General features: G+C 33.5%; 1 protein-coding gene across 3 annotated transcripts; it reads left to right on the top strand.

Annotated features, from left to right (window-relative positions):
• The first annotated feature begins 1,197 nt into the window (after window positions 1–1,197).
• Window positions 1,198–22,610, top strand: LOC125061775 (zinc finger matrin-type protein 4-like). 3 transcript variants are annotated; one of them, XM_047667373.1, is made up of 13 exons: window positions 1,337–1,448; window positions 2,100–2,228; window positions 3,090–3,343; window positions 4,953–5,063; window positions 6,822–6,904; window positions 9,126–9,226; window positions 9,576–9,641; window positions 10,790–10,919; window positions 13,782–13,893; window positions 14,967–14,999; window positions 18,201–18,272; window positions 21,098–21,186; window positions 22,537–22,610. In XM_047667373.1, exons 2-12 carry the CDS (start codon window positions 2,128–2,130, stop codon window positions 21,184–21,186), a joined length of 1,152 nt encoding a protein of 383 aa, XP_047523329.1. In that variant the 5' UTR covers window positions 1,337–1,448; window positions 2,100–2,127; the 3' UTR covers window positions 22,537–22,610. The 3 variants fall into 3 exon arrangements, with proteins under 3 accessions (XP_047523331.1, XP_047523329.1, XP_047523330.1); XM_047667375.1 differs by lacking the exons at window positions 1,337–1,448; window positions 3,090–3,343 and adding an exon at window positions 1,198–1,319; XM_047667374.1 differs by lacking the exon at window positions 18,201–18,272.
• The last annotated feature ends 458 nt before the right edge of the window (window positions 22,611–23,068 follow it).

Here is a 23,068-nt window from a genome sequence, read left to right as displayed (position 1 = left end):
AAGACTGGAAGGAAAGTTTACTAGAATATTTAACCATGTACAACACATTCTGTTACTGGAAGAACGTCATCAGAACTTTTTTTTCAAAAGGAAGTTTAGAGATACAATAGAGAGGACAGCACAAGACACTGAGGTTAAGGATAGAGAAAAAAAAAAGAAAACAAATGGGAAAAGAAATCGGATACGATAAACGGAAGGCTGGATAGTGTAATTTAATACCAGGAGACATAGTGTATATAAAAATATGAATAAAGGAAATAAATAAAAATAAAATAAATAAATCCAGAAACACACACGGTGGAAATCACGAAAGGAGGAGATAACGGTAAGAAACGATGAAACCGGTCAAACTCGAAGAAGGGACATTGTACATTTAAAAAGAGTTCAAGGGGAATGGAATGTCTGAAAAGAAATGAAGTTAACGACGAGGAAATCAATGTCGGAACTCAACCCTAGTGTAGCTGCATAAAACTTTAATTTCATTAATTATGTTTGATTCATGTAAAATCCATCACATTACATCCAAGTTACATTAATGAGTAATCAGAGAGATATAATCAATAAAAACAAATAAAACAAAAAAGGGATGTAGTGTATTGACTAAATAAAGTGTTGCTTGGTTGTCTCATGCGCCTACGTCACTTGTCAGACTGTCAGTCGTAATCCGACACCCGAACGGAGCGGTTGTGTGTAGGACGTTTGTACAAGTGTTGTGGTGTTGGTGAGCCGTAAAACACTCCAAGAAGCAGGACATTACAGTATGTATAATGTATATGTATTTTCAAAACAATTCGGAAAATTGAATGTTTAAAAATTTATTTTAAACATTAATTGTAGTCTGGTAAAACATAACGTGTAGGAAATTTTTGAAGTGAAACTTCTTTATCGGCGTTGGAAAAAAAATTCGTCACGTGACGTCGTCACATTTGTCCGTTACGCGCCATCTTTTTCTTGTACTGCGATTTTGGATCCAGTTTATTGATTAGTTTCAAGATTTGCAGTTTGTGGAGTTTGCCTACCTCTGAAAACTAACTTCAGTCTTACTGCAACGTACTGTTATTTATATTGGATAATTATTTTCTCGTTATATATAATTAATATTGCAGTATTATGTTTAGTTTAATGAATCTAATATATAAATAAAGGAAAAATTCTACGGAAGACTAGGCGGTATGGTCGAAACACTATAGCCTGCGCCATGCGAGAAGAAAAAAATAGTTGCCTTTTGCTGTGTTTGCCTGTCAAGCTTTCAATCTTTTATTTCATTCATGATTCAACTGTTAAGTGAAAATACGGCATCAAAATATAATCCCAAATAGGTATTTCTTTTGCTAAATTTTCTTTGTAACTGTAATATTATAAAGTTGAAGAGTCTTCAATGGTCGACACATTGGTTTGAATAAATAATGTCCATGAACAATAATTGTATTGTACCTATGTGAACCGCGGTATCTATGTTCTTGTCCATTTGTTTTTCCTAGTTGTAGTTGTAGGCTAGGTTCGATAACGATCAAACATTAACGTATACAAAGTACAAACACAATTTTAAAACAGAAATATTGATCTAAACGTTATCTTATACGGTACTTGCCCCGGCTTAACTATTCTTTTGGGTTGGCAGACCTAAACACAACAAAATACGCAGAAATGGTTCTAACCCGTTGAGTTATTAAAGGACGACAAGAATCTTATAAACAAACAATTTTGAAACATTTAATTTATGTAAAGATATGTGTAATAAGACAAAGTTTTGTTTATATATTAATATTAAACACTTTACTTATATTTTAAGTACCTTATGTACTATCTATATTGGTATATTATTTTATCATCTTGTTAAGTTTTATTTATAAATTGAAGAAGAAAGTCCAAGTAAGAATCTGCATTGCAGCTCTTACAATATACATATCATCATTACTGTTGAAATATATAAATTACAGTAATTAAGTTGCCTTTGGGATTGACTCGAGGATTTTTAGCTGGACTTTATTGGACTATTGGACCGAGTTTAGATTCTCATGAGACTTTTAATTATTTCAATTTGAAAGGCACAGATACATATCATTATTTTAATAACAGATTTTATTATACAATTCTAGGTTTACAAAACAAGAATTTTAAACAAACATGGATGACTATGATACAGAGGAATTTTATGAATATCCACAAGAGATGGGAAGAAATCACCCTGAATTTCAAATGCCCCCTATGAATGATAATTTTAATAGGTAAGCAATGATCAAGCCAACAAATAGTATCAGGACTTATGTAGCAACAAGTTATAAATGTTAATTAAAATTGGGTTTCAATAACATATTAAATGTTTTAATCTGTGCTGTTTAATACTAGTAATGAAAAGATAACCTTGTATCACATAAACAAAAATTATTCACATTCTTCATAATAAAATTATTATAATGACATCTCGGTATCATGTAAGTACATGTTAATATAATATGATGATTTTGAATATTATAAATATATTGGTTTTGTCTGTTTCACTGCGATGCCATTGATAAAGCAGTCTTTAGTATCAAGAATTTTGAGTCTCAGAGATAATTTTTAAGTATTAAGAGTCTGATGAAGTTTTAAAAATATCTTTGAAGTTTGTGATTTCTTGGGTTATTTTTAAGGTGGTCCCGGGCCCCTTTTTTAGGTCCAATTTTGGAATAGATAATTAACATTGTAAGACTAGACCCACCGGAGCCCCCTCTACATAGAGTGTGTGGGAGCGTTCAAGTATTACGTCACGCAATTTTTGGAGATTATTTGACCCCCCCCCCCCATGTAACGCGCCGTAACGTTTTTCTGTACCCAAGTATAGTAAAACGTTTCGTGACCACCTATTGACTCTTTTTATCTAAAAGCTACCATTATGTGGTGTAAAGTACTGGAAAGTCGAAAATAATATTACCAATAACGCGTATTTCAAACCTCGCCCCGCATCGTAACGTTTTACAACAGGACCCCCCCCACCCCCAAAACTAGTTACGAAATACTTGTACGCACCCTATGTGGTGAGGTGGCTAAAGATGAATAATTATTGATTAATAAAATTATTAAGACTTTAATGAAAAACATTTTTTCAGAAATCGTTACAAAAGCGCATACGGCCCATATTGCGGGGGATACGGGCCAATGGGGGGCGGGAGGGGCGGATTTGGGCCGAACGATAACTTTGGCCCTCCGCTTGGCTTCGGCCCTCTTCCACCTCCTGGCCCTCCTCCACCTTCTGGCCCTCCTCCACCTTCTGGCCCTTGGCCTGGTGGGCCTGCAATGTGGACTAGAGGACCTCCGTATCCATCTAGGTCACAAAAGAATGACGCTGTCAAATATTTAATTAGTGAGTAGAAAGTACTTACTAATTAAATGATGGTATAACATATACTTTCAATATTACTAGATCAATAGTGTAGAATTTTTTAATCTGGTCACACTACAATGAAGTCGCTTTCTATTAGTTTTGATTGTATTAATTTGTTTACAGCAAATTAATCCAGGAAATTTTGTTTATTTTTATTCTTGAATCAAAACCTTTTATAAGAATATGTTATAGGGTTTAGGCATTAGGTTCCAATATGAAAACATTTCTTCGTAATAGACAATGGCTGTTGCGTTATAAAGAGTGAATTAATGTATGGGTTTTGTGTTGTAAATCAAACAAATTTTTACGTTATAGAGAATTTTCGTTATATCAAATGAGGTTATAAAGAGATTACACTGTATATATATATATATATATAATATAAGAGAAATATCGTCAGTCCATTGATATTGACATCGTCACTAGCTGGTTAAGTGGGCGTCGTGTGCGTAAAGTGCGAGCACAATAGACACGAACAATTAACGTTCAGTATTTAATTTAGATTTCCTTTTAACACTACAAATGACACATAAATTATAAGGAGATTTTAAGACACCGTTCTCAATTTTAATCACAATCTATTAGACCCAATATATACACCACAATACTCCACTGAATTCTCTATCAGAACTCTGGCGTTCCCTATACGCACTGTCCAAAGTCAAGATGGCGCCACGTCCCTACTCAAGGCATTTGCTCTGCTCTGTTAAGTAATGATTCCAAACTGTGAAATTAAATAATAACAAACAAAATCAATTATGATTCTTAAAAGAGAAGAAATCTCAATTAAACCAAAGCAACAATAAAAATCAACCGATAATTCACTCGATCGTAAGATATCCTGATAACCCTAGTATTCCCAGATATATACTAGATGGTCTAGACTAGAATTATCATTCCACTGAATACTCTATCAGAACTATCTGGCTTTCCCTATACGCACTGTCCAAAATCAAGATGGCGCCACGTCCCTACTCAAGGCATTTGCTTTGCCCTGTTTTATAATGATTCCAAACTGTGAAATTAAATATTAACAAACAAAATCAAATTAAATTATGATTCTTAAAAGAGAGGACATCTCAATTAAACCAAAGCAACAATAAAAATCAACGGATAATTCACTCCATCATAAGATATCCTGATAAACCTAGTATTCCCAGATATATACTAGTAGACTAGAATTATCATTTATTAATTTATTGAAAGGCCGGCAACGCACTCGCGAGCCCTCTGGCATTGAGAGTGTCTATGGGCGGCGGTATCACTTAATATCAGGTGAGCCTCCTGCCCGTTTGCCCCCTGTTCTATAAAAAAAAAAAATATTGTGCATATGAAATCCTTTATACGTTTAAATTTTGTTAGCGAAAACAAAAGACTGCTGATATCTCTAATCTCTATCTCTAATCCCTAACGTTATGAAGCCATTTTTTTTTTCTTCTGACACGCTGTTCTCGATTTAAAATTTATATAAAGGAAACTTCAATCGAAACTAAGTAATCGCCTATGTATCAAAAAGCTGTTCTTTTATCTGAAATCGTTTAAACTGGCGTTAATACTTTTTATCATATATGTTTTGAATGTATTCCAGAATGTGGAGTCCCTCGTGAGCATTTGAAAAACTTACCCAGGGATCTCCTAGAACTGATTACAACGGACTATTGTGGCCTGTGTGCTGTGGCGTGTGATTCATTTTCTTTGGGTAAGTTCATTTACTACTTAGGGGCCATCCATAAAGTACGTCACACGAATTTTAGGACTTTTGAACCCCTCCCCCCGTCCTGATGTGACGTCACACATTTTTTAAATTTATGTATGTATTTAAAAATAATCGTTGTAATAACAACTTTAAACAATTCACGTAAGGTTGATTTTGCAATAATATATGCATGTAACTTATAGAAAGAGATAGAAATAGTGTTTCGGGACACTTTCGAGCGTTACTTTTATTCGAGACTGTGCATCTTGGATTTTTTGTATATCAATGGTTTTAGTATTTAAAATTTTAACATGTGACGTGACAATAGTATTGACCCCCCCACGCCTCTTGTCACACGATGTCACACTTCGGTGATACCCTCCCTCCACATTAACGTGTGACGTACTTTATGGATGGCACCTTAGGGGCCTTAAGCAGGGGCCTTAGTCAAGATGCCTTAAGGGGGCGTCCACAAATTACGTGTGTTGTTTAAGGCGGGGAGGGGGTCGAGTCAAATCTCATATAATCTTACGTTGGAGAGAGGGGGGTCTCGGCAAATATCACGCAATTTTTTTTCTGATTGAAAAAAAAAATGAGGAAAACGGTCGACTCTAAAGGCCATCTCTGCAACTTCCCGCTAACTCCATACCTAAACGCTCAACATTTCACTTATTTTGTTTTAGTCGTAAATAAAAGCACGAAGCAATTTTTTTTCTTTTTACAACAACAATCCAACGCGTAGACGACGAATTACGTAAGAAACCCACATTTTGAAAAATCTCACGTGAGATTGGGGGTTGAATAAAATCTCACGACATCTCACCAGGGGGGGAGGGAGTCACAGAAAATTAAAAAAAACACACAGTTTTCATACAAATATAGATTTTGACTTTCTAAGACACTACTGTTAAGGCATCTTGACTAAGGCCCATTATCTATAGGTCGGTTATCGAAAGCGCATTCACAGTACTCACACTAATGCAATTTCACTATACAGTATGTTTAAAAATATTACTTTTTTGCCAAGCTATATTTAATCTACTCTGGTTTTAGTAAGGTTGGGTAGGTTGTAAATAAATAAAAATGTGTTAAATACATATAAATATTATGTGGATACGAGAGTGGATCCAAAAGTTTTAAGCCCGACCAAGAACGTGAAAGAGTAGTTCAGTAGCAGTGGGGTCCGAAGTAAACAAAAAGTTTTGATTTGAAAAAAAATTATATCGTATAACTTAATATTATCTTCAATACACTCAATAAACAACTATAAATAGTATGTCTAACACAAGAACTCATCAGTACCAATCTAGTGGATATTATGAAAAAGATACGGATGTATATTTTTTTTGAATTTTAATAAGAATTATGTAGTAATAAAATGTCAATTTTATTATAAAACACAAAATAAATTATAACTGCAGAGGTTGAGCTTAGAGACCTCCCGTAGAACAATTTTTTGCAGCTGATGACCTCATCTATCCCCTATTTGCGTTTGATCCACGACTTTTTGGCCATCCTGTATATAGGAGAGACTGACTGACTAGGTCTCCTCGCGAACGATTTAAATTGGATTGTTCTGGTTTTTCTGTCTCTTTAATCGGCTACTCATGTCTGACCGTCGTGAGCGTTGCTTCATAAAAAAATTCTCAAAGTTCAAGGAATAAAAATAACTGGACCGCCGTCTTCGAGTTTTGAGCTTTAAAATATTCTGCGATTATTTATTTATGATAAAAAAATCTTGTATTATGATTTAATTTTCAGCTCGTGTGCACTACAACTCTAAAAACCATCTGAGAAATCAAAAGAAATGGCAGTTGAAACGTGGCCATGGAGGTCAGGGAATGGTAAGTTTCTATTCGAGTCCAAAAAATTGTCTCCGGACTAATTTAACCTCAAAATAACTCGCCAAAATATATTTACCAGCTTTGACTATAGTTTCCAAAATAAACGTGTCAAAGAAGACGCTTAAAGTAGGATTCTTCAAGAAAACAGCGTACCAATTCTCTCGCGAGCACTCTGGCAATGTGAATCTCTGTCCATGGGCGGCGGTATCCCTTAAGGGAGCGTCACGCAATTTCTGGAGATTATTGAAACCCCCCCACGTAACGCGCCGTAACGTCTTTCTGTACCCAAGTATAGTAAAACGTTTCGTGATCACCCAGTGACTCTTCATACCTAACAGTTACCATTATGTGGTGTAAAGTACTGGAAAGTCGATAATAATATTAACAATAACGCGTTATTCAATCCCCGCCCCGCATCGTAACGTTTTACAAAAGGACCCCCCCCAAATTCGTTACGTACTTGAACGCTCCCTCGGGTAGACCGCCCGTTTGCCCTGTTATTTAAAAAAAAAGTTAAAACCTGTTAATGTAGCGCCTTGTAGCACCCTCAGCTAAGGTCTTAAATATATTACGTTCCTAATTATGAACAATTAACAAATAATGGATCATTACTCATGTTGACATGGTCGCGGTTGACATCTTGGTCTTGATTCCCTTGAGAAATATGCGCCAGTCATTACAGCTGCCTTGTGCTCACCACAAGCTCTTGTAAAGTAAAAAATCATTTAATCATAAAATATTTAAAGAACTTTATTTCTCATTACAAAATTTATTTTTTATTTACATGAGAAATTTAATATTATATACGAACGAGATACACGTCGCCATCAGCTAGCCCAATTTTAGTCTAATGGGCTCATTCTGATGTATATCTTTAATGCCCTTTTGAACTGATTAATCACGCTAATGTTACGAACCTTAGACGGCAACCGATTGAACAATTGCACACCCTCATACCTAATAGATCTCTTTAAATAATTTGTGCGCGGCTTTGGCAAGATAAGCAAACTCGCTCGACGAGTATTGCGTGTAGTGGTGTATTTGATTTTATTAAATGATAAGTTACTATGTAGAGAGTTATTTAACAATTTTTTAATAAGGATACAGGTGCTATAAACATATAGTTGTTTAATCGTCATATAGGCATTGATCGAAATTGTGTTAATATATTATCGTTAGTAATATTTATTGTTGAAAAATTTGTAAGGCTTTCGTTTCGTCGTAGATTTTGGAAATAATCAAAGTTATTTCGAACTGGTAAAAAAATAAATATAAGTATGGATGAAGGTATAAATAATTACTTTTTTACACGCTTTATATTAGCTTCACCTGTATGTATGTAACCGACTCCTTCGGACTCGATTTTGATCCACTTTAAACGGACAGATTTTATTCAAATTTTGCGCACCTGTCAAAGATCGATGACAATGCAATAATCCGAAAATAAAATAAAAAAATTTAACTAAAAAATAAATAATAGTTTAAAAAAACTAAAAAGTGAAAAATAATTCCTAATTTAGGCTGAAAATGGTAATGAACAAAAAATACTGGTATTATTGTGAAAAAGCGTGGGGCGCTCTGTGCCCTATCGAGCAACCCACGCTTTTTCACAATGTTTTTCACAAGTTTGATGTGCTTTAAAAGCGTGTTTCATAGTTTTTTTAAACTATTATTTTTTATATTCCACAAATAAAATATGAATACAATTTCATTTTAAAATTCGGATCTGTAAACAAATTTATTTTACAGGATTATATTTTTAAACATTTCAATGGTTTCATTGAATCTTTCAATGCAGGCACTTTCGACATAGCGCACTCTGCTGATGCATTTGAAAACTAATTCACGTTCCAATTAAGCTTTTTTTTTTATGGCTCTGGCACGGTTTGTGCATTAGCCAGCGTCAAGTATGAGATTTTTATCATTCGTGCTTTTTGCCTTAGAAATTCGACCATGTCCTCCATGTACGGTTTAGGCACTCGCCTGGTACCGCACAACCCTCCCAAAGGCCGAGAACAAATTTAAATTAAATTAAAACTTGACCTTGAACCGGGAATCGAACCCGGTACCCCTCACCTAGCTGCTACTTAATAAGACCGCTAGGCTATGAGGCCCCCCCAATTAAGCTTCAGCATAATTCGGCATTGTGCGGCACTGAGTCGGAAAACTACCATAAATACAAAAATTTATCAAAATTTCGAGCAATTGTATTTTTTTTCAGGGCCCACTCAAATCTCGGGACCTGTACTGCGAGTTGTGTGATGTGGAAATCACGTCGAAGGTCCATTCCCAATCCCACTACTCGGGAAAATCCCACAGGGCGTAAGTTTTTTTATGGGAATACTTTGAAAATGGCCTATTAGACACTATGAAAACTAAAAGTACTACTCTCCGATTTTTCATTCCGTAGAATTGTGACATTTCATAAGTGTTGATACTAAAAAAGTTCTCCACCGAAAAAGGGACAAATTTGACCAATTCGAGCGCAATATAAAATTAAATGCTACGTATTTTGGTTTTACCTACAAAAAGGTAAATCTAAGTAGTGACCTAATACAAAAATAGGTTTGCCATCTCTGACGTGTCAGTATTCTACGGAATTAAATGTTAGAGTATAGGTAAGATTTTTTTTATAGTTATCACACAGTTTTGAAGATATTTTATTTTTCAGAATCGTCGAAGGACGCCGTAATCCAAAAAATCCAATTTTGGTTCAGCCTGGTATGGAAGATCGCATGTAAGTATTAAAGATAAAGTTTGTGATGTAGGGCCTACTGAATTTTGGAAATTCCATTATCAATAGAAAACCACTTTTTTTAATTTTATGGCCTGGCAACGAGACCTTTAAGCCAAAGAAAACCACTATATTAGTGTCATAGAGAAAAAACGATCGAACGCAAACGTTTCTTACAAACTGCTACCTAACGATGAAATATATTTGAGTTATAGGGAAAAGGTGTTTGTCTATGGAGAGACAGTTTATGTCTTATTATAATTTTTATTTCAAAGCAATGTTGCCATCTCAGCTAGTAATATATACCTATTTTGTCTCGAGTTAAGTTCGGTGGCGGTTGTTGTAATGGAAATGTTCTGATATATCTTAAATGAAACACTGTATGAGCTTATAACTAACATACAATTAGGGGTTGCGATGATTAACAAAAAAGTTAAAACAAAAGTTAAAACTTCGAAATTTAAAAACAAAAGTCAATTCCATTAAGTTTGTAACACCGAGGAGGTTTTATACAAATTTAATATAAAGATAAAAAAATAATATAATAATAAAATAGGATATGCAATCTATTAAGAACAGCCTTTGTAAGGAATATTCGGTTGCGATCGATTTTATTTACTAAAATACTTGATCAATATCTGAATCAATACGAATCAATTGATAGTAGAGACTTAAAGAAACACGATGTTATTCATTAACGTACTTTTGTTTATGGATTGTCTTTTGACTGGGATTAAATAATTATTTTAGTTCTTTACAAATAAATTATTCCAAGAACAGGCTTCTTACGCCGCCGCCGTTAGCTAAAGCCAAATAAATTTAGCTGTCAACTGTCAAGAATCCATGTGTCAACTCAAATTTGACATTTTAGTACGTTGTGAGATATACCAATTTTAAGTAATCTAAAAGCCAATATGTAAAACTTATAATGTTACAGAGTAGAGATCAAAGCCTACAAGTTGACACTTATGGATTCTTGACAGTTGACAGCTAAATTTGAATAAAGTAATTTTTCTTTGGTTTGTGTGACTTTAGCTAGCAAACAATAATTTATTAGAAATGAAGTTACTTAATAGGACAATAAAATTACAAGTGACATTAGAAGAAGTATTTGAATTGACGTTTGACATTACTACGAAATTAAATTTCAGAAAGCAACTCGTGCGTCGCGAGAAAAGGTTTCTGGTGTCTGATCAGGTTGATTCTGCTGAAGCGGCCTTATCTGATCTTATCGATATAAAGGACAGGATCCCAGCGGAATTGCATTGCGACATTTGCAAGGTAAAAATATATAAAATAGCCGGGTAGGTTATTCCTTGTTTCAGGTTTTCCTTCATCGTATGATTCATTTTATTGAAGTGAAACTTCTTTATCGGGGTTGGAAAAAAATTTAGTGTAAAATTTTTTCGTTACGCGTCACATTTTTCCGTTACGCGCCATCTTTTGAAGTGAAACTTCTTTATCGACGTATGGGAGAAATTTTGTAGCAGGTTACGCGCCATGTTGCTTTTTGAAGTCAAACTTCTTTATCGGCGTTGGAAAAAAATTTACACACATTTGTCACATTTTTCGGTTACGCGCCATCTTTTTCTTGTCCCTACCACGGTTGATCCGAAGAGATTCGAAGCCATTAGTAACAAAAATATATAATAACGATAACAATGATAGTAATACTAATAATTCTATTACAATTAATGAAATTCTGTAATAATCTTAGTACTACATAGTAGTACAGTAATAAGTTAAAACGAAATAATTGTATTTGTATTCATGTCTAGGATAATAAAAGCCTTTTGTTTAACTTTATCTAGTTTAACTTTATTTAACCAATTTCTGTAAAGTTGCATATAGTAGATCATTTTTCGAAAAATAAGGTCATAAAGAAGTTTCACTTCTTACGTGTGTACACCTAGTACACGCACACATTTCTTTTATTAATAAAACATGACAGTATTCTAGTGTAATTTATAATCTGTTGTTAAACATATGTCACAGAATTGGCGTGGCTGTCAGCTGCCATTATGACACAGAGTATACATTAACGTCAAAGTCAAATCAGTTTAAAACCACAAATATAAATAGTAATAGTGAGTGATTATTATTAAAAAAAATCCATCACGTGACTGAGCGTCAGCTAATGTCGTTCCCATACAAATTTCTTTAGCGTTAGTGGGTCACGGCTGTCAAAGAGTGAGCTTTTTCAAAGCCCCTTGTGCATTTGAATCACGGCGTACGAGACTTGAACAAAAATTTATTAGATTTTGACATACGGCAGTCGTATCGTGTCTAAGTGTAGCCATAGACGGACCGCATGTTGCAGTCGATACCGACTGCTCTAAGCGGTCGCCGCATGGCGATCTGCAGTTTCCATACTAAATTCATATCCGCAATACACGGACCGCACCACCAGTTTCTGAGCGGTCTGAGCAGTCGCTCTGCGGTCGAGTTTCGCCGTGCGGTCGACTGCTTAGAGCTGCCGGACCCACCATACACGGACCGCTACAAGCGGTTGCTGCCGACCGCGCGCCTCTCCCTCAAATAAAATAAAATACTAACTAATTCATCAAATGAAACCACGGACATTCTAAAGTAGTTGAAAAACTTTTTAGTGTCATTTGGGGATACAAAGTATGAAATATTCCATGCTGTTCTCTTGATTGTAGTATTGGGCGCACCCACATACTACGGTGTCTTCTACGCCTACGCTTGCGTAATAATAGTACAAGTAGCAGTGTTTCTTCATCGAATTCCATCTTGTAAATGAACTCGCATCAGTATTATTTTGCGGTCGAACACAACTGCTCCAAGCGGTCGTGTTGAAGTCTTTGAAGTTGACTGCAACATGCGGTCCGTCTATGGCCAGCTTAAGTCTCATGTATTTCGTAATCCTACAGCTAACAAGAAAACTTTTATTTTATTACTTTCCTTTTTTTATATAACAGGGGGCAAACGGGCTTACCTGATATTAAGTTATACCGCCGCCCATGGACACTCTCAATACGAGAGGGCTCGCCAGAGCGTTGTCGACCTTTTAAGAATTGGTACGCTCTTTTCTTGAAGGACCCTTCAAAAAAAGAGCCCTTTGTTTGCTTATTTCATGTGTTTTAGGAACTAAAAACTTCTTAACAATAATTTACATGGCTTTTAAGTACAACACGCTGAGATTTTCTTGATATTAAAATATAAAGTAGAGCAACTTTCGTGACGACTCTTGATTTCACAACATAGGGTGTGCTCGTGCGCATCGAACCGCTGACGGTTTGCTACTGACTCAGTGTTACCAACTCTACCAACTTTTAGGTAGATCTACCAACTTTTTGGGTAAATCTAGCAACTTGTAGGTAGATCTACCAACTTTTTAGGTAAATCTAGCAACTTGTAGGTAGCTCTACCAACTTTTTAGGTAAATCTAGCAACTTGTAGGTAGGTCTGCCAACTTTTTAGGTAAATCTAGCAACTTGTAGGTAGATCTACCAACTTTTTATGTAAATCTAGCAACTTGTAGGTAGATCTACCAACTTTTTAGGTAAATCTAGCAACTTGTAGGTAGGTCTGCCAACTTTTTAGGTAAATCTAGCAACTTGTAGGTAGATCTACCAACTTTTTATGTAAATCTAGCAACTTGTAGGTAGATCTACCAACTTTTTAGGTAAATCTAGCAACTTGTAGGTAGATCTACCAACTTTTAGGATTTTTCTCAACCAGAATATGAAGGTTGGGTTAAGCATTTCAGTTTCCGGCCCCCATTGTCAAGTAGATTATGTTAGATTGATCTCTTCAATCCATAACATGCTTTGATTTTTTAATGAATGTTGTCCATTTTTTAGTTAATATTAATTTTTTACTATAATACTATTAGTGATTACTTTTTTACGAAAAAAATCTTAGGGTAGGATTTTATATCAAACTCGAAACTATACTTTTCGAATTGAAGATGGTTGGAAACTTCCAACTTTTGAAATTGTATCTACCTACTCGATAAAATTCGAGTTGGTAACACTGAACTGACGCTCGGAGCGAACTCCCCGCACCCCGCGAACCCCTCAACCAAAAATTGGTGGGGCGCGTCTTCGCGAATTGCACTATCAGCCAATTATTAGGTTGAGTGAGTGAGTGAGTGATTCAGTATAATAAAACTTGCAGACGTTCGTGACCTGTACGGAGCAGATGACCCTGCACTTGAACGGCAAGAAGCATCTTAACAAGGAGAAGCAGCACATCTTGAAAATGATGAAGGGGGAGGCCAGTGGAAACGGTGTGTGCCAAATCTTTAGTATTTAAAAATGGTATTTTTAATTTGCATCGTGACTGACATATTTCAGTATTTTTTTTTATAATTTTGGTCTTCCATGTTTTTAGTTCGCCAAAAAAAAAATGTTTATGAATAGAGAATATCTAATGAGCCATTTTTGTTTCATAAAATAGTTCTATTACAGCTTTAAAGCCCATTATAAAACATCAAGTCAAGGAGATTATTGACCCCCCCCCCCCCATGTAACTCGCCGTAACGTTCGTTTTTCAGTACCCAAGTATAGTGACTCTTTAGTTACTATTATCTGGTGTAAGTCGAAAATAATATTAACAATAACACGTAATTCAATCCCCGCCCCGCATCGTAACGTTTTACAAAATGACACCCCCCCCCCCCCCCAAATTCGTTACGTAATACTTGAACGTTCCCTTTTCCATTTTAATTTTTTTCTATAGGTAGGATAGAAATTAGTGTATAGACCTTAAAAGCTTTTCTAAAGGGATAGATTATACAGTGCATTATGATAATAGAACACAGATTAACTAAACTATTATCCGTTGAGTTGTCAAAAGGTATTCCTTTTAATATTTTTTACCCTTTTCTTATTAGAGCAAGTGGCTCATCTTATGTACCGCCCATGGGTATTCTTTGATTCAGAAGGTTAGCAAATGCGTTTCCTACCTTTAAAATATTTAAGTTTTGATTTAAATACTTTTTTTTATTAAAAGACAATTCACACCAATTGACCTAGTCCCATGCTAAGCTGGTGAAGCTTGTGTTATGGGTACTAGGCAACGGATATACATTCATATATCCACACACATATCATAGATAGATAGACATATAAATACATATTTAAACACCCAAGACCTAAGCACAACACCAAATGCTCATCACATCGATGTTTGTCTCAGCCGGGGATCGAACCCGGGACCCATGGATTCGCAGTCAGGGGTACTAACCACTAGACCAATGAGTCGATTATTGCTTATGGTTCTCCTATAAAGACTGTATGTTTTTATTTATATATATTAAACAACGACATAAGAAAATAATATGAACGCAATAATTTGCAGATGCAGCAGACAAGTCCACCGCCAATAATGATGGTGAGTTTTTTTTTAATTATTACATATATATATGTTGGAGATTATGATTAAATACACAGTATGTTTTGGAACTAGACTCTGGTTAAATTAGTCCAAGTTTCCAGTTCAAAGTTGGTGGGATTTAATACACCGGCTCAGATGAAGTCATTTTTTTTTGGAGTCAAAGGTCATAAAAGGGTAATTTACATCTTTTGCAATATTTAGAATTTTTATATCTCGAAAACGGCTAAGTTAAAAATCTATTTAGAATTTTTTTATAGATGTGATCTACAATACATAATAGGTTAGGGAAAAAGTTTCTTCGCATTTTTCAAGAAAATTCACAACATTTTTTATATAGTTTATTGACATTTATCAAAATTTTTTATTATAGTTTATTTACATTTAACTAAAATTTTTTATTATAGTTTATTGACATTTATCAAAAAAATTTTATTATAGTTTATTTACATTTAACTAAAATTTTTTATTATAGTTTATTGACATTTATCAAATTTTTTTTATTATAGTTTATTTACATTTAACTAAAAAATTTTAATATAGTTTAAATACATTTAACTAAATTTTTTTATTATAGTTTATTTACATTTAACTAAAAAATTTTATTATAGTTTAAATACATTTAACTAAAACTGTTTATTATAGTTTATTTACATTTAACTAAAATTTTTTTATTATAGTTTATTTACATTTAACTAAAAATTTTTATTATACTTTATATACATTTAACTAAAAAAATTTATTATAGTTTATTTACATTTAACAAAAAAATTTTATTATAGTTTATTTACATTTAACTAAAAATTTTTATTATAGTTTATATACATTTAACTAAAAAAATTTAATATAGTTTATTTACATTTAACAAAAATTTTTTATTATAGTTTATTTACATTTAACTAAAAATTTTTATTATAGTTTATATACATTTAACTAAAAAAATTTATTATAGTTTATTTACATTTAACTAAATTTTTTTATTATAGTTTATTTACATTTAACTAAAGTATGTAGGTACCATTTTGTTCGATAACTTTTTGCCATCTTGTAGGTAGGGATATGATCTCATTGCTATAGAAATTTTAGGGCTTCTGATCAAAATACCGCGACAATTGGTTTTGACACTCCTCTCGTGATGTAAACCTGACACTGCCTAAAGAGTTCTGAAAAGACCGAAACAGGTGGAAATCTGAAGGTGCAAGGTCAGGTCTATACGTGCCCTTTGAACATGAGTTAATTTTAGATTTATAATGATGTGAACAATCCTACCAACTTTGAGCTGGGTGCGAGGGAAAAACACACTCCGATGTCCAAATTTACCAGTTCTGAATGAAATAATATCAAGGTAGAATGAGACTCACTCAATAAATCACTTGAGTTCTGGTCTATTCCAAGGTGCTAGCGTTAGGCCCTTTCTACAATTCTCTGGTCCGGCAAACGTTAATTACCGATCCGATTTAGAAACTCACAAGAGTACTTACGTACTTCTCCACTACTCCGGCATCCGGTTTTTAACGATCCGACAACTTGCTAGATCGGAACGCGGTCCAAGTATATTCAAGTATCCAAGAGGTTTTAAATTATTATTCACAGGTTTATTTATAGTTTGTTTAATTTGAAAGAATCTGTATAACCTGGACCAAATCATGTTGCTATTTATTTATATTTTTATACCATAGTATTAGTGAACTATTAATTAAGTAGATTATAATATTTTAAGATAGACAGTATAAAAAAAAGTAATAAACTTGCCTGGGCAATAAAATATTCAGAATTTAGAACGTTTTATTAATAAAATAAAGTATATGGTTAATATAAGTGTTGCATGATAAATGTACAAGTATTGTCGGATCGGATATAGTGGAGAAGCGCAATCCGACCTTCCGATATTTTTCTCATGACTCATTCCGGTATCCGACGCCGGACCGGAGCAGTGCAGTGGAGAAAGGGCCTTACGGATATTGAGAAACCACCGAACTTGCACACAACAATTTTGAGTAGATCCCTATTGGAATTTACAGAGTACGGGCGCTGGTAATTAATATTTAGAATCATTCATTGACTTTTGTCTTCGACAGATTGTATAGAAAATTTAGAATGTTATATTAATATGTTTAAAGGAAGAACAAAACTTGCTTTGCCTTGAAAATGCTTGTAAATGGAGTATTTTTAGTTTTCATTGCTGGTATCATTCGTAATCTTATCTGTGTTTAAATTAAGCTGTTGTATTTGCTGTGTTTTCATTATATTATCTGCTTCCTCGTTCATAAAAGCATGTTTTTTGTTGTACATATATTAATAAAAAGAAAATCCAGTTAGATTGGTAGTAATATCTGGTATCGTTTTGATTTATTCTACGTCATGTCACCACCTAGAAATGCAAATCGAGGCAACATAAGTGCAATCGTAAACAGCTGAAGGTCATGAGGTCAATGACATGAGGTGAATGACCCCAAGTATGCTTCTTTGATCTGAGCTCATTGTTAACGGAGTTTAAACAAAAACATTTCATTACCATTTAGATTATTAAAAGCAACATAAATAAAATAGTAAATAGCTGAAAGTCGTGAGATCGGCACCTTTTGTGGTGAATAAGGGAGCGTTCAAGTATTACGTAACGAAATAAGGGGAGTATTTTTGTAAAACGTTACGATGCGGGGCGGGGATTGAATTACGCGTTATTGTTAATATTATTTTCGACGTTCCAGTACTTTACACCACATAATGGTAACTTTTAGGTATAAGGAGTCACTAGGTGGTCACGAAACGTTTTACTATACTGGGTACAGTACTGTACTTGGGTACAGAAAAACGTTACGGCGTGTTACATGGGGGGGGGGGGGGTCAATAATCTCCTAAAATTGCGTGACGTAATACTTGAACGCTCCCTAATCCCATGTATGCGTCTTTGAACTGCGCATGAGAATCTGAATTGATTGTTATCGGAGTTTAAACAAAACCATTAGAGATTATTTAAAGCAACCTAAGTTAAAAATAGCTGAAGGGCATGAGGTTAATGACCTGAGGTGAATGACCCCCGAGTGCGCTTTTTGATCTGAGCTAATCGTTAACGTCGTTTAAATAAAAATGTTTTATTAAAACCATTTAGATTATTCGTATTCATTAATACTACATACATAGTATTTATAGAAGTTTTTTTCGTGATGAACGATGATTAAGCGTCAAGGGTTTGTTCGGTAGATGATTTGCTGCGAACCCTCGACCGCGTACTTGAAAAACTACCGCCAATAGAAGACGAGGATCTGAGAAAAGGTACTCAAATTTTGTAGAAACAGATTACCGCAAATTGCTAATGCGCTACCTTATGTATCTGCCAAAAAGATTTTGTTAAGACGATCTTATTTTAATAATTTGCAGTCATTTAATTTTGAGTTTAATTTTTATGAAATGTCATCTTTGATTTGACATCTTGTCATCTTTGACAGTGAAACAAAAAAAAATTACTGACATATATACAAATTCGATATGTCATCTATAATTTTTAGCTTCCTAACCAATCCACAGAACCATAATGTCAAATGCAAACGTATTAGCAATTTGCGATGCTTGTAGCATGTTTGTTTTGTTTGTATGTTTGAAGTGTAGATAGTGAATATGAGTTATTAATTTAAGTAGTGTAAAGAAGGGAGGTGATTATTCTTCCTCAGTTCCACTCCACCGCAATAGGCGACTTTAAAAAACATTTCAGATTATTTATTTGTGACTATGTACCCATAGAAGTGAAACCAAAATTTTTCAAGATGATACGAATGTAAATTATAATTTTTTTGATAAAAACTACAATGATTAAAAAGTTTTTATAATTAATAATTTGTAAATTAGACTTTTTGTCACTATTAAAATGTAGTATTAGAATGTAGATTTTTATTTAAATTTAAATTTTTAAGTTTAATATCAATCTTTAATTTTAATAAAAACTAAAATAATTAAACTTTGAAAGTCGATTTTTTTTTAAAAATTCATCTAATTTTATAATAGAATTAAATTAATCTCTTTTTAATTCAGAAAATGATTATATACACACACACTAATTTAAAGTTTATACACTGTATAATGCTCCTATCTCATTTTCTTGCAGTTTAAGTTTTTCTTTTTTACAATCGCTGAATCAGAACGATACTAAAAAAGTTTTTACTTAAAAAACCTCCTTAATGTTTTTTAAAAATGTCTTCGCACCAGGCCTTATGACGTGCATGTAAATACGTAAAAAACCTATTTTTTTTAAATTTACACAAATATGCCTATTACATATAATTCGATCAAAAACAGTCCAACGAAATTGAACTCCAAGGCAGTAGTAAAATTGACAAGCAAAGACTATTTACAATTGTAGATTCTACAATTACGACTAATCTGTGACCGTTTTGTGTTACGTTAACGTATTATAGATATTTGATAAATTAATTATTTCCACAAATTATTTCATTCCGTCACGCTTTTTAAATTCATGTTTCAATAACACTTTATTTTCGATACTGTCACATAGCCCATTCTTTTAAAAAAATTTCGCGCTTATTTCATGCCACTTAATGTCAGTTTGATGTTTTTTTCATATACTTATAGGATAGGTATGTTATCTAAAGCTGGCGGCTTCAACACATTTACACTTTGTGCTTGTGTAGTGTCTGTGAATAAGCGCGAGACGTGATGTCAAACTAAAATGTTGATCTTTACTGTACATGTTGATCTTTTTTTTAAACATTACCAGGGCAATCTCGTAAAATGGTGCACAATGTTTTTAATTATTTTAAGCATCTTAATAAAAACAGTTTAATGAAAAAATTTTATATTTAATTTGACATCAGATGCGACTGGGGTTTCTAAGAGGAGTATTGAAAGAATAGTTAGTGAAGTAAAAGTGAAGTGTGTTGAGCTAGATGGAGCTTATGTCGAAAAATTAAAAATTATTTACACAAACTACTCTTTTACGTTCTTGGTCGGGCTTACAACTTTGGGATCCACCATCGTATCACGTATGCACATAATATTTATATGTATTTGACACATTTTTATTTATTTACAACCCACCCAACCTTACTAAAACCAGAGTAGACTAAAATATATAGCTTGGCAAAAAGTCATATTTTTAAACATACTGTATAGTGAAATTGCATTAGTGTGAGTACTGTGAACGCGCCAGCTTTCGATAACCGACCTATAGACTTGTTGAATACGTTTTTATTAGTGTGTCATATGAAAACCTATTTGGTGTCATTAGTGTCTATTGTCATCTGTCAAGTGTTGCATAACGCAGTGTGCTTTTGTATTTGCCTCCGTCTCGAATGACTACTAGGTATTGAATAAAATAAAAGAAAAAAAAACAAAAACTATATGTTTATAGGTTTCGTAACTGTCATGTTAGTACGAAGTTCGCAGCGATTGCAGTAAATGAGTATTTAACTTGAGCAATGTTGGCTTCATCGTGTGACTCTCATACCTAAGCAGTAAGCTCGTAGCTTCAATCCCTAGACTTTCTGTCTATGAACACATTAAGAATCGCTCGTACGAAGTAAAACATCGTAAGGAAACCGACTTGCCTTGGACCCAAAAAGTTGATGGCGTGTGTCAGACAGAGGAGGCTGATATCCTTGCCTATTAGAAATGATCGTGAAACAGATTAAAAAAGGTTGTAGCATCACAGATTTTTTATTTAAAATTATTTAGGGATAGCGCCATCTATGTTAGCTAACTGACGACCCGACATGTGTCAATTGAATTTTGAAAACTAGATTTTTGCATTCAGCAATTTTTTGTTGCATTGTGCCCATTGACTATGACCCGTATCTCAAAATTAATTTTTGACTTACGGGAGTGTTACTTAGAGTGTACTTAGCGTTAAGTCTGTATCCCGTACGTCAATGTCAAGTCTCGTTTCTGAGACTCATCCTTAGACTATAGCAAGAGAAAGCTTTATAGTACAGGCTTGTTAAATTAATTTTATACAGCGTAATTTATTTAAGGAATATTTTAGACACATTAACAAGTAGTTATTTCTATACGTAAATAAATAATTACTAATATTAAAAAAGCCCTAATAATAATAATCAGCGAATTAAATACAATCGTTTTTAACACAGATGAGGCTGTTGAAGGGGAAGACGCAGCTGAAGAAGATTGGGAGAAGAGTGGTGAAAAATGGGACGAACCAGAAACACTATGTTCTTAGGTAGTGTATATTACTTACATGTTTTTTTTTTTTTTTTTTTTTAATGTAATAGGAGGCAAACGGGCAGGAGGCTCACCCGATGTTATACAAGTTATATATATAATACGTATTTATTATATAAAGTAAGGTATGTCGTAGCAATGACGTTACTGTCAGCTGCCATTGTCATTTTGTCACGAAGCTCACGAATTAACGAAAACTAGTATGGCTAATGAAAGAAGATAACGAAAAAGGGCGGGAAAATAAAAAAAATTGTATGGTATCTCTAAAAGTTTGATATATTTTGTGGATTAAACTTACTTGATACTTGATTTTATTTTATTATTTTTTACATTGATAGTGACTGTATTTCTATGAAATTAAATACTATACATATTTAGTATTTTACTATTGATACTTAAAATGACTAGCATTGCATGGAAAACTAAAACTATATTTACTGCGAAAGAATTATTCTATCAAATAAAACAAAGTTTAGGCTATTATACCTGTTAACTATTCCGAAAAAAATATATAATAGAAATGAAAATGAGTAATTGCATGAAGTATCAAGACAATAATAATATACTAACCTAAGAAATTAAATGACATTTTGTGTTGCCATCCGAGAGTTTTTAAATAATTCAATATTATCTTCTTTCAAAATCGAATAAACCAAAAGTATTAACGGGTTTAAATTGATTTGACTTTGATGTTGTTAATTTATGAGCTCTGTGATATATAATGACAATGTCAACTGCCAGACTGACAGATGACAAACGACACGTTTGCTCAAATATAAATTTGAAAATTGTTTTAATTTTATGTACCATTTTGACAGTGAGAAAGAAGAGTGCCTAAAAGTTGGACTTAAAGCTTTGTTTAATATAAAGAAACAATAAATATATCTGGGCTATACAAAAAAATTATGGTTTGTTTATTGTAAAATGTGTTTAAGGGGCAGAGACTAAAAATGGGTGTCTATGGGCTGCGATGACTGGCCTTTTTTGGCGTCCCGCAGGCTCGTTTGCCCCCCCCCCCCCCCCCCCCCTATTATATTAAAAAAAAACTCATAGTGCTACAGTCTTAAGTCTGATTATTTTTATAATTGAGGCGGGTTTTTAGTGTGATATACCGTTATGACCGTCATTTAAAAAAGTTATTGAGTGGTTGATAGCTTAAATAAGTAATATTTTAGGGTTTCTTGTGATTTAACATTTTTAAAGTGATCGTTTGTATGGCCAACGTCAACATTATACAGCTCTTAGTGCCTTGGAGTGGTGATATAATGGTCACACCTGATAGAGACAATTAACAAAAATACATAGTATCCCATAATTTTTATTGAAATGATATTAAATTTGCTTGCAGGTGCGAATATGGTCGTCACGTCGTCGTTTCTGAAAATTGAGAATATTGTTTTAAAAATAAATGTACGTGTGTAATTCGTGTTTTATTTATTAGAATTATAAACATATATATTTACTTTGAATTACAAGGTGGCTAATGCATTAGACAAATGTGTCTACCACATTCCCTATCGTTATGGAATATTCCTTAATAAGAAATACGGCAAGAAAATTCAATTAGAAATAAATGTGATTGTTTTGTTGGTAGACCAAACGAGCTAGTCCACATATGTTATGAATAATCGAACTTTCTAGTATTTTTTTAGTTGATAATGAAATATAATTATGCATAGATTAAATAAATAATATATCGCGCGTTTCGTTTAGTAGTTCAAAATTAGCGAAACCATAGACAATAGTATCGCTCTTTACAATCCCTACAAATTTATTTGGACAGAACATAATAGGTTTGATAGAAGCACGACCGGAAATCGGATAGAGATTAATTACAAAAAAGAAAAATCAGTAGCGCTACAACTTTTGGCCTTGGCCTC

Source organism: Pieris napi, chromosome 24, assembly GCF_905475465.1.
Source record: "Pieris napi chromosome 24, ilPieNapi1.2, whole genome shotgun sequence".
In the NCBI taxonomy this organism is placed as follows: domain Eukaryota; kingdom Metazoa; phylum Arthropoda; class Insecta; order Lepidoptera; family Pieridae; genus Pieris; species Pieris napi.
Note: the sequence above shows the minus strand (reverse complement) of the source record. Positions and strands in the feature narration are given on the sequence as shown.

What these genes read in the sequence shown, in the direction of transcription:
- LOC125061775 (XM_047667373.1), top strand. Translation starts at nt 2,128, where the DNA reads ATGGATGACTATGATACAGAGGAATTTTATGAATATCCACAAGAGATG. An exon ending in TCGGGAAAATCCCACAGGGC is followed by an intron (nt 9,227 to 9,575) that starts GTAAGTTTTTTT and finishes TTTATTTTTCAG; the next exon opens with AATCGTCGAAGGACGCCGTA. An exon ending in AGACGAGGATCTGAGAAAAG is followed by an intron (nt 18,273 to 21,097) that starts GTACTCAAATTT and finishes TTTTTAACACAG; the next exon opens with ATGAGGCTGTTGAAGGGGAA.